General features: G+C 51.6%; 4 protein-coding genes across 7 annotated transcripts; 2 read left to right on the top strand and 2 right to left on the bottom strand.

Moving 5' to 3' along the window:
• The first annotated feature begins 38 nt into the window (after positions 1–38).
• Positions 39–2,446, top strand: LOC9637155. The gene is made up of 3 exons (XM_002989608.2): positions 39–1,382; positions 1,436–2,161; positions 2,226–2,446. Exons 1-2 carry the CDS (start codon positions 191–193, stop codon positions 2,068–2,070), a joined length of 1,827 nt encoding a protein of 608 aa, XP_002989654.1. The 5' UTR covers positions 39–190; the 3' UTR covers positions 2,071–2,161; positions 2,226–2,446.
• A 493-nt stretch (positions 2,447–2,939) lies between these two features.
• LOC9637154 lies at positions 2,940–5,608 on the bottom strand. The gene is made up of 2 exons (XM_024663380.1): positions 5,007–5,608; positions 2,940–4,728 (listed from the first exon to the last, which is right to left on the bottom strand). Exons 1-2 carry the CDS (start codon positions 5,079–5,081, stop codon positions 3,097–3,099), a joined length of 1,707 nt encoding a protein of 568 aa, XP_024519148.1. The 5' UTR covers positions 5,082–5,608; the 3' UTR covers positions 2,940–3,096.
• A 336-nt stretch (positions 5,609–5,944) lies between these two features.
• Positions 5,945–8,894, bottom strand: LOC9637614 (protein-lysine N-methyltransferase EEF2KMT). Of its 3 annotated transcripts, XM_024663434.1 has the most exons (13): positions 8,764–8,893; positions 8,645–8,714; positions 8,461–8,591; positions 8,275–8,394; positions 8,137–8,221; positions 8,023–8,079; positions 7,874–7,969; positions 7,761–7,825; positions 7,514–7,706; positions 7,364–7,450; positions 7,251–7,307; positions 6,704–7,191; positions 5,945–6,622 (listed from the first exon to the last, which is right to left on the bottom strand). In XM_024663434.1, exons 1-10 carry the CDS (start codon positions 8,826–8,828, stop codon positions 7,430–7,432), a joined length of 903 nt encoding a protein of 300 aa, XP_024519202.1. In that variant the 5' UTR covers positions 8,829–8,893; the 3' UTR covers positions 5,945–6,622; positions 6,704–7,191; positions 7,251–7,307; positions 7,364–7,429. The 3 variants fall into 3 exon arrangements, with proteins under 3 accessions (XP_024519202.1, XP_024519201.1, XP_024519203.1); XM_024663433.1 differs by having other exon boundaries at positions 7,364–7,706; XM_024663435.1 differs by lacking the exons at positions 5,945–6,622; positions 6,704–7,191; positions 7,251–7,307; positions 7,364–7,450 and having other exon boundaries at positions 7,576–7,695; positions 8,764–8,894.
• LOC112342126 lies at positions 8,861–9,744 on the top strand. 2 transcript variants are annotated; one of them, XM_024663439.1, is made up of 6 exons: positions 8,861–8,982; positions 9,218–9,256; positions 9,315–9,345; positions 9,395–9,435; positions 9,497–9,556; positions 9,618–9,744. In XM_024663439.1, the coding sequence occupies exons 1-6, from the start codon at positions 8,905–8,907 to the stop codon at positions 9,690–9,692; spliced, it is 324 nt and encodes a 107-aa protein (XP_024519207.1). In that variant the 5' UTR covers positions 8,861–8,904; the 3' UTR covers positions 9,693–9,744. The 2 variants fall into 2 exon arrangements, with proteins under 2 accessions (XP_024519207.1, XP_024519206.1); XM_024663438.1 differs by having other exon boundaries at positions 9,309–9,345.
• The last annotated feature ends 656 nt before the right edge of the window (positions 9,745–10,400 follow it).

Raw genomic sequence — 10,400 nt, 5'->3', positions numbered from 1 at the left:
CCTTTTATTCCCTAAAAACCGTGAAGCCCGACACGTGGAGCAGCCGCCACGTGCTGATTTGCCACGTGCTGCGTGGACAGACCGCTAGGTTTAGCGAGGATTGAGGGGAAGAGAGAGAGAGAGGGGAGGGAAGAGAGAGAGAGAGCGAGAGAGAGATCTTGCGCGGCGGCGAAGTGAGCGGCGGATCAGCATGATGAGCAGCGAGGGCGCATCCACGAGCAGCAGCAATCGCGTCCACTTTACCATGACCGTAAAGGTAGACATCGAAGCTCCCGCTCCCACTGCCAGTCCCACTGCTGCTACACTCTCCTCCTCGTCCTCCTCAGCGTCCTCCTCCACAATTTGTGCTGCCGCCGCCGCCGCCGCCACTGCCACTGCTGCTGGGACGCAGGATTTGCTGCTCAAACTCCAGCCGCTGCTGCCCCATCTCTGCATCACTCCTCCGCGCCACCAGCAACACCGCCACCACCAAGATCCTTCTCCCACGACGCAGCAGGGAGGAGCTGGAGGAAGGCATCTTGAGAGTGGCCTGGAGCTCAGCCTCGGCCTCTCGTCCTTCGCCCACTCGGGAGTTTCATCGTGTCCTCCTTCTCCCCTGCGAGACGAGGAGCAGCAGTGCGACGATCGTGTGCTCGCCCCGGCAGGGAGCTCGGGTGTTGCAAGCGTAAATGTAGGAAGCGCAAGGCAGCCATCGCTGGCTCGGTCGGATTCCCTGCCCGTGAACTGGAGAGTGTTGGAGCAGCAGCGGCTCAAGCGCGAGGTGCAGTGCCAGAAGCGGCAGGAGGCGCGCAAGAAGCGCAGGATTCTCATCGAGGAGCAGAAGCAGCAGCGGCGGAAGAGCTCCGGCTCTGGAACCACGTCCTCGCACTCTCACCATCACCCCAGGAAGAAGCCAGTCGTCAAGGATGAGGCGGACATGGAGGATCGTCCCACCGAGAACAAGGCCACGAGACCGGGCCGCGGCCATAGCCATGCTATCAGGAAGTCCAGGAGGAGCTTGGATTCCTCCGCGGCCACCCTCGACTCCTCCTCCGCCGGAAACGTTAAAGCTGAAGCTACAGACGCTACCGCCAGGGCTCTAAATACGTGTACGACCGCGGGTACTTCTACGAGCTTTAGCGGTGTGATACGGCCCAGCGCTGTGCACGAGCCCAAGACAGAGTGGATTGACAAGTTCTTGGAGATGCGCAAGATGGTAAGGCCGGATGATGGTGGCGAAGAGGCCACTCTTCCGGATGACCAGCTACCAGTTCCTCCTCGAGCCATGGGTTCTTCTCAGTCGAGCAGCGCAGGCTCTTCCTCGGTAGCCATGGTGATGGCATCCGGATCGTTTGCCTGCCCGTCTTCGATGGAGCAAAAGGTGGTCATATCTTCTCGCGAAGGTATGATGGTCCTCGAGCCATGGTATGACCACCGTTGCATTTGGTCTTTGCAGATGGCGACGTAAGGCTTCCGCCGCCGGCACCTCCGCCACCTCTGACCCCGCCGCCACCTCCATCTCTCCTGCGCTCGTCTTCTCTTGGAGCAAACCTCCGCCAGGGGTATCTCCTCCAGCAGCAGCAGCAGCAGCAGCAGCAGCAAAGAAGCAGCACCCTCCGCGCTCCAAGCCCGGTTCGATGCAACAGGTCGTTGATGAGAACTTTGTCGGAGGGCGCTGCTATGCGATCAAGCATGGGCTCGTCCGTGGATAGCTGGAGCAGGCGAAGCAGCACGAGCTCGGCGTTCCGGAGCCCCAAGAAGCCGCAGCAAGAACAGCAAGTTGACGGCGCAGTAGGCTGGGAAGATCCGGAGAGGTCGAGCCAGGCAGCAGCGATGGTGGCACGATCCAGCAGCAGCAGTGTGGTGAGCGATCTGCCGTGGGTGACGACGACTGGAACGGGACCCAATGGCAAGACGGTGACGGGAGTTTTGTTCGCATACAAGAAGGGCGAGGTGAAGATTGTGTGTGCCTGCCATGGACGACACATGAGTGCCAAGGAGTTTGTGGAGCACGCCGGTGGAGTGGACGTTGCCAATCCCGAAAAGTGTATCGTCGTCAGCCCGGGCAGGAGAACTGCGACACAGATTTGAATCTCTCACTTCCACTAAAGGTTTCTAGAGATTTCGAGAGCTCGCTCGATCAGCACGGATTAACACGCTGCTCGAAAAGAGAGGAGAAAAGGTACGAGAATTTTTCCTTCCTTTCTTCTTTCTTCTAGCATTCATTGATCCACTCACGTTTCTAGGTGATCTTCGACATGAAACTTCCTCCTTTTCTCGCATCACGCAAGCAACTGTACATACATTTTTTTGTTTCCTTCTTTCTTTTCTGGAAGAGTAGAGTATCACATCGTTCCTTGCCGAAAGTGTCTCTTTTTTCTCCTTTTCCTTTCGACTCGGACATCAAGAGAGGGTCCCATGTTTTGCAAAGGCAATCAATCAATCAATCAGAGCCATCTTATAGCTACATTTCTCTCTGCTCAGATTCTTGAGGATAACATTTTGCTCCTCCTCGCGATCGAGAAGAACCAAAAGGAAAGCTCTTGAGTGCTCAATTGTTTCCAGGATTCGTTTTCTTTGCTTCGAGCGAGCGAGATCATTCAATGGCCTTGGCAATTACACTCGAAAGTGATGCTAAGAGTAGTAGCAGTGACTACACCAGCTTGTCGTGTGAATTGGAACGACGAGGAGTCGTGCTCTACGTGAGAAGAAGCTCGGAGAATTTACTCGCGCCTCCTCCCCCTCCTCCTCCGGCTCTACCAGGTCAGAAGAGTGTTCTCGGTCGATTTGTTGAGTACCTTGACAAGATCATGCGTGTTCTTCCCAATCCCCTCCATACGTTATGCTGTGCTTTTTACATCACTGTCCTGTGCTTCACCAGATCATGACGTTCTAGCACTCTTTGTTCCTTTTCTCCTTCCTCTCGACTCACCACTCACAACGCAAGAGTTGGATGGAGGAAGAAAAAAAAAACTTAGTTGCTTCTGTGAAAATAATTAACAGGAGGGGCTGGAATCAACAGCGCCAATCTACTTAGCTTGCGAGCTCCAAGATGTCTTGTTTGAAAGAAGAAAGGAAAACGTAGAAAAGAGAGAGAGCTTACCACAAGCACAAACTTTAGCATGAATCCATGGTGGGAGAAGACTTGAGAGGCGATTTGATGGTGTTATCGGCCAGGTTGAGCTCCATGCAATCCACAGACATGGCGTCCAAGTCTTCCCAGCTCGACTTGGAGCTCGCCACAAAACCATTTCGATGGTTATGGTTGTGGTGGTGGTGGTGGTGGTGGTGGTGGAAGCCATTCTTCTTGGTGACGATGCCATTCTTCTTGTTCTTGGCACCTGTGATGTTCACCTTGACGAGATCGTCCGGAGTGATCTCCACTTCCAGAACGATCCCACAGTCGCTTCGAGGCGACTCGAGTGCCTGTTCTTCGTATCTCTTCGGTTCTCCTTCCACATCACCCGACTTGTCCAAACAAGAAGACGATGAAGAAGACGAGCAAACTCCAACTCCATCTTCTTCGATAGGCCGAGAATGCGTTGTTGTCTCAGCAGTAGCAGTAGCAGCAAGGTCGTTGTTCTTCTCTGTTCTTCCTTCTTCGTCCCGGAGAGAGTCCGAGATATCATCGTCGCCACCCCTGAGCAAAGCCGACGTCGGCTGCTGCGAATCCTCCACCACCATCGTATCTACATCTGCGTCAGCCCGATCGTCATCGTCTCCACCTCGCGGAAGAGCTCCAACTTGTGACAGCGATCTCTTGAGCTCCACTTCATCGATCCCACCACACGAATGACTCCGCCGCGGCAACTCCTCCATCGACTTGGTAGCAGCAACAGCGTTACTCGACGTGGAGCACGAGTCGAGCGTCCTGGAGCACCACCTCTCCTCGTACTGCCCCCTCGGAGGACTCAAGATCTTGATTGGCTCCAGCTCCCTCGAGTGATTGTTGGAGTCCAGCGACCGTGGCGTCTCGTGTCCCAGTCTCACAGCTCGCCGGTCGCACAAGCTCACAGCCAAGCGGACGCTGGTGGCCTTGGCCGCCTTGGCCGCAGTGATGGCTGCCGGGAACTCGAGCTCGGGTAGCGGCGATGGAGGCCCCGACTCGGACACCCCGGAGGCCGGAGAGATGAGGCTGGTGAGCGGGCTCTCGGGATACAAGTGATACGACGGTTGCATGTCGCCCCGGGACACGTAGTCGGGTGACGCAAACGGCGAGGCCGAGTATGGCGGCGCCGCTCCTCCCGCCACCGCGCCTTTGTTCTTGAGCGACGTCAAGAGCTGCGCGAATGGAACGTCGGGCGAGGACGGGGTGGTGAGGTGCGCGAGCTCCGGCGGCGGCGTGAATGGAGCGGTGGACGGCGCGGTGGTGAAGGCCGAGAAAGCTGGCGGGGTGACGAGCGTCGTCTCGTGAGCGTATGGTCCGATGGTAAACATGGTGGCGGTGGAGTCGAAGGCCGGGGAGCAGGAGCTGGCGGCGGGGACGCAGAGCGAGACGGTGAAGCTGGCGGGGGACTGCACCGTGGAAGGATTCCCCGAGTTTGCGAAGGACGCCGGGGAGGATGGCGGTGCTAGCAGCGATGGCGAGAGGCCGACGAACTGGTTGGCGGCGGTGGAGGACGAAGCTCCGTTTGTCCATGCATTGGTGGCCGACGCCGGGCCTTCTTGTCTCGCGGGGCAAATTCGCATTCCTCGCTTCCGGGAGGAGCCGAGGCACCAGAATTTCCCCCAGCACTTCCCTCGCTGCCGCTGCGAAGAACAAGAACACGAAAAAAAACGAGTGTAAGTTCTTCTCGTTCCGCTAGAGAACCAGCTTAAACTATTCTTTTCTATCGCGATTCAGTAACGCTCGCTCGCCTTGAAGAAAGCACGCAGCCACAAAACAAAATCTAGCACTAAGAAACCGATGCTTGCTTCACTCCACTCTACTCTCACACTCTCCACTTTCACTCGAGCGAGCGCACGAAGAGCAAACTTTTTTCTTTTTTCTTTGTTCTAAGTTCTATCCAGTGAAAGGGTGAAAGTACCTGGAGCTCGGGCGAAGGGTCTCGCTGTGGCACCACATTGCCTTGGTTGTCAGTGTTGGCCATAACCCCAGGCATAGGGTCTGTGTGGAGCCAAGCAACCAAGCCGCGAAAACCCACCTCCACTTTGGCCGACCTATCAATCTCTCCTGCGATCTGGGAGCTCCATCTCCAATTCCGGCCACAACCCACTTGACAAACACCTCCTAGCAGCCGACCACCCAAGCCAGATTCCCCCTGGTGCCTGTTTTCATGGATAGACCCAATTCGCTCCTCCCAGCTTCTTCGCTTTCCTTGATTCTGGGCGAGCAAGGCTAGCGAAGACAAGAACCTGTGAGATGAGAGGAATGCCCGCCGATTTGAGAGCTCCCGCGCCGCCCTCCGAAACGCCGCTGGAAAACGCGACCGGGATGGAGAATTGGGACAAAGATCCGAGAGATCTGTCGCGAGACAGCGCGCTCCAACAAATGCTCCACAGCTGTGAGTGAGCTTTGGGCACAAGACCGCGGCGTTAATTCTTTTCTTTCACTGCTTTCCTTCCGGCTATGGCAATGGCGATGGCAAAAGAAAAGAGAGAAGAGGGAGACGGGCTTGACGGGCGCGATGGCTCGTCGTGCACGTCAATAAAGTGATAATACAAGGGGGTAAAGGGAATAACACCCACGTGGGGTGGTTGCAACCGCAGGATGTGTGGAGATTAAGGAGGTGACGGCCAGGATTTAATGGCGCGGGGTTATAAATGCTGGCGGTTTAGACAAAATTCCACGCTCGTGCGGCGTTGTTTACGTCTCGCGATGCAAAAATAAAGAACTCTTCTTTTACTACCTACATAGTTTGTATGGTTTGCTTTGTGTCGATCAAAAACAAAGATCTCATAACACAGAACTTATGAGAACTCACTCACGACTCACCACCTTTTCCCCATACTTAGAACTGAAAGATAGCGAGAAAATACTTTTGTTTGATTGAATCGATTGAATCAAAGGGAAGAGTCAATGCCTAAAGATTCTTTTGGGTGCTTGTGAAAAAGCCTAGGCGCTAGCGCCGCACACTAGGGTTCTCCAAGTTTGTCACCACCGCCACCTTCCACGCCATTGCAAAGTCAAATGCTACGCATCGATTTCTATCCAAAACAACAGAGAGTTTTGGGATGTGTTGACCATGGCTCCACCGCGCCAGAGTTGCAAAGTCAAAGCGCGATCATCACCGCCGTTCGTGCATTGAAATTGTTGCTCTCGCCATGAAGTCAAAGGGACAAAGATTTTTTATAACTGGCCGAGAGCAGACTAGAGCGTGCATGGAAGAGAGCGAGCGAGTGTGTGAGAGAGAGTGTGAGAGCGAGAGCGAGAGAGAGAGAGAGAGTGAGAGAAAGCAACAGACACACAAACATGGATTGGGATGCAATCGTCGAGCGAGCGAATGAGAGTGAGAAGAAGAATGCGAAGAATGATAAGCGACAAAGAGAGACGAGACGAGACGCGACGACACACACAAAGCGCTAGATTTCTAAAAAGCAAATGTCTCTTACTTGATTCACGTATGGATTTTGGTCTCTCCCGTGGACAAGTGCTGCTGCTGAGCTTATTTTCAGGAGAAGACACTTATTTCAAGTGTGTGATCTGGAGAAAGAACCAACACGGTGAAACTCGTAAGTGAGCAAAGCAGAAAGGAAAAAAAAAAAAAAAAACAAACTTTGCTACCTCGATCAGTTGCTGGGGGTGGAGCAATCCACGGGCGTCAAGCCGCATTGCGACGGAAGCAGCAGCACCCTCGTGACGTTGAGTCCCGAAGGAGGAGTCCCGCCAGCGCCACTGCGGACCGCGGCACACATGCACGTTATATCGATGCCTTTGAGCTCCTGGCAGCAGGCTGCCGGGGGATTGGCGGTCGTCGAGCCGGTGTGAACGTAATCGGCACAGTCGCTGAGCTGCGCAAGTGCGTTGCTGTCGTCGCACGATTCGGAGCCACGCCACGAGACGAGCACCAACAGCAGCACCAGGAGTGCGGACACGCGAGCTGCACCTGACTCCATCCTTTCTCTCGAGACTGTCAGAAAAGGAAGAAAAATAGCTTCTGCTGTCGGATCGCAGCGACGAGCTTTTATAGTCGGCTGAAACGCAAAGATCAACTGCGAGCAAGGACGTGTGACCATTCGGCGCTGCGAACTCATGACGCATATGTGACACACCTACACACGCACGGAATCGTTAGCTTCGTCTTAACTTGGATCCCACTGACATGACAAACCTGGCTTTTGGGCCCGACGATCTTTGCACGAGCCGGAGTTCTTGCGATGAGTTTAGTCTGTAGCAATTACGGTCTGAGTTAGAAACAAGATCAGCGAGGAACTTCTGCAGTACCTTCCACCTTCATGTTTCCTCATTCTCTTTTAGAATAAAAATTTGTTTTTCAAGCGGGATCACGCTCTAAACTGGCTTGGCAACAACCTTGTGAAGCAGCATGTCCGAATTGTCAAACGAGACCAGGCCCTGAAAGCATTTCAGAGGTACCATTGTCCTTGATACATCCGAAACCTCGAGACCAGCTTGGGTGGCAGCATCACAGAATGACGATATGGTAACGGGATTTCGTTTCACGGTTGCGAGAATTGCCTCGGTGCCAGCATCTGCCTGAAGTAAAAGCGCAAGAACTTTTACAAGGTGTGGTATACAAGCAGTGTCATAGATGATATCTGCGCCCAAACTGTTGGAGCCATCAATCAACACGAGGAAAACTACTCATTATAATACCACTTACATGATATCAGCTTTATAAAGTTCCGTAGAACACGCGTCCTCCCACTCCAAGCGACGACACTTGACCTGTGTCTAGAACAATAAGTTACAAAAACAAGAAGACAAGAGCGCAACCTTTTCTTGTTCGTCTGTATCCAACACGATTCCGTTGATTTCAAGATTGTGCCTGAGATTTGCGAAGGTCGAGAGGTCACCATCCGTCAAAACAAGCTGCACAACTGATTTTGAAGTTTGAACGTGAGAGAAGATTTGACAGCACAAACCTCAAAAGGTTGTTGCCTAGCTAGACAGACACCAACCAGTCCCGCTCCGGACCCCAGCTAATACCACATAGAATCTCCAAAAGATCTATCAAAACTATTAGAAAATTGGATTACCTCCAAACAACGTTTGCCTTTGATCAGCCATGGATACGAAAGAACGAGCTCTGCCAGATAAACTCCGGCAGGCCAGCAAAAGCACCTTAAAGAAACAGATGATCAAACAAAATCTCAAGAAAAAACCATTGGACAAACCCCGTGCCTCCTTCGAGCATGTTAAGAGACAGGCGAAGAGTCACGGTTCCACTGCGCTTATCCTCGCCCGGTACTGCATAAGAGAACGTCTTGTAGGCCATGCTGTTTCCGTCTTCTATCCTGAAAGTCACGAGAAACCATATGAGAAAAACGAAAGGATGAAATGGAGTTTTCGATTTGCTTCACCTTAACAGCAACGCAGCGTGTTCGTCGTAAAGGCTATCCAAAGCGCAGCTCGACTCGGCTTCCACAGCAAGAATAAATTGCTTAAGACAGTTTCTTATGTAAGAAGAACTTGGAGGAAAAATCCTGCAAATCTTTCACACAGGGGAGCTTAGTCATGGCATACATTAAATGCGATCACGCATACCTCGTCTTTGACACACCGATCCATAAAAACTTGTTGGACTTGCTCTGACAAGCATCCGCCGCCAAATCCCCTGAGAAGCATCACCCCATTGGAATGGATTATCGCGCGAGAAGGATCACCTGGCCAGGGATACGATCACCGAAGGCGCCTCCATTGCTCGATAGGCGCTCACGAGCTCCTCCATTGGCGCCGATGCCCTAAGTTTCTTTGTTCGTCGCGGAAGGGAATCGAACCGCGGGTGTGTCACGTAGCCCTAAGAAATGGCGAAGGAGATACAGGATCATCAGTTCCAGCGCCTTCTCCAGATCTTTCCAGTCGTGCGCTCCCGTGACTACTGCGTAAGCTCCATCTCGATCTCCCCCTTTCACTTTCTCTCATTTGGCGATTGGATTGGGCGCAGTCGCGCATTGTGCTATGCATTTGCTGACATGTCGAGAGACTTGCTTGATTGGATGTCTCATGCTTTAGCGACGCTTTGCTGCTCACGAAGTGTCAGCTCTATCATTGTGAGACTTGAAAGCTCTTGCTCTAGATATCTCATCTTTCCTAGCATTTTTATGATTGTTCTGGCAGGAAGAAGATCGGCCACTCTCGACGCAATCTCTGGACAAGGTATGTGGAAACAAGGAAGCATTTCAGTTCAGTATATCTTACTTGATCCAAGGACAAGGATGAGAATGGAACACAGGGAACTACACACGGTGAGCTTCTGCTTCTTCTTCTTCTTTTCTCTTAACACCAGTTTGACAGGAGCATTCTGGGTGAAGGTGAAAACTCTGGCGGAGCCAAAGGTCTGTGGATAGTGAGTACCAGCATGTTTGCAAACTCTCAATCTTCGTCGTCTCCACACAGCTAGGAAAGGAAGGGGCGGAACGTTTCTGCCAAGCGTTCCGGCGGGTGCACGAAGATCTGGTACGTTTTTCTATCATATTCCAGGCATGGCTTTTGCGAAATGCTCGCTCCTCGTTACTAGGTGTTTAAGAAAGTGGCCGTGGAGTCCATTTGCAAGATTCTTAAGACCTGGGAACCAAGAATCAAGTCGCAGTGACCAATCCTATGTGGTTCACACGTACAATTATATAAGTTTGCTAGTCTCGCCACCTCGTATGAAAGATAACCTTAGAACCCCTGATCGAGAGCAACTTTGAGCTACAATTCTAGCTCTACAAGACACTTGGCTAAATGAGGTGAGTTTGGAGTTCTAGCTCGCGTTTACATCGGGACAACATAATAGTCTTTAAAATGCACAAGCTAACACTATGTTTTTCACACTAAAATGACAATTAAGGATGCACTGCATCCAGGCAATTCTCCCAGCTGGAAATAAGGAAGATTACAAGGTCTATATATATTATATTTTGGTGAGACTGGTGTGCAAGTTTTACAATGGATGCTTTGTATTTTGCATCCTTCTCTTCATATTTGTTGAAGATTGTCTTGCCTATGCATTGTTTTTGTTCTTGTTCCCATATTATGAGTATATATGATTATCTGTGTGATATGTAGTTTTGTTATGGTGTTGAGAAATGTAGGAAGTGAGTGAACTAAGAATATGAACTTGTAATCTTCCTTGTTTCTAACTTGGTGAATTGCCCAGCCCTTAAATAGCATTAGAAGGGGTGTAGGTTAGCTCATTATTGTATTACATTTGTTTTTGTTTCTAAGAAAGATGACTCTCTTCATTTCATGTTTTTGTGTGTATATATTTTATAATGAAAGTGATGTACTAGATCACTATATTATAACTTTTTTATTT

Source organism: Selaginella moellendorffii, unplaced genomic scaffold, assembly GCF_000143415.4.
Source record: "Selaginella moellendorffii unplaced genomic scaffold, v1.0 SELMOscaffold_99, whole genome shotgun sequence".
Lineage (NCBI taxonomy): Eukaryota > Viridiplantae > Streptophyta > Lycopodiopsida > Selaginellales > Selaginellaceae > Selaginella > Selaginella moellendorffii.
The sequence above is the reverse complement of the archived record's forward strand: the minus strand, read 5'-3'. Positions and strand labels throughout refer to the sequence as shown.

Bases quoted from the DNA above. Each gene is read 5' to 3' on its own strand.
- LOC9637614 (XM_024663433.1), bottom strand. From the start codon at position 8,828: ATGGAGGAGCTCGTGAGCGCCTATCGAGCAATGGAGGCGCCTTCGGTG. The intron at 8,715-8,763 runs GTGATCCTTCTC...GATGCTTCTCAG, and splicing joins GTGATCGTATCCCTGGCCAG to GGGATTTGGCGGCGGATGCT. The intron at 8,080-8,136 runs GTAATCCAATTT...ATGTGGTATTAG, and splicing joins AAGGCAAACGTTGTTTGGAG to CTGGGGTCCGGAGCGGGACT.
- LOC112342126 (XM_024663438.1), top strand. From the start codon at position 8,905: ATGGCGAAGGAGATACAGGATCATCAGTTCCAGCGCCTTCTCCAGATC. The intron at 9,346-9,394 runs GTGAGCTTCTGC...CCAGTTTGACAG, and splicing joins AACACAGGGAACTACACACG to GAGCATTCTGGGTGAAGGTG. The intron at 9,557-9,617 runs GTACGTTTTTCT...CCTCGTTACTAG, and splicing joins GGCGGGTGCACGAAGATCTG to GTGTTTAAGAAAGTGGCCGT.
- LOC9637154 (XM_024663380.1), bottom strand. From the start codon at position 5,081: ATGCCTGGGGTTATGGCCAACACTGACAACCAAGGCAATGTGGTGCCA. The intron at 4,729-5,006 runs GTACTTTCACCC...TGTTCTTCGCAG, and splicing joins ACCCTTCGCCCGAGCTCCAG to CGGCAGCGAGGGAAGTGCTG.
- LOC9637155 (XM_002989608.2), top strand. From the start codon at position 191: ATGATGAGCAGCGAGGGCGCATCCACGAGCAGCAGCAATCGCGTCCAC. The intron at 1,383-1,435 runs GTATGATGGTCC...TGGTCTTTGCAG, and splicing joins GGTCATATCTTCTCGCGAAG to ATGGCGACGTAAGGCTTCCG.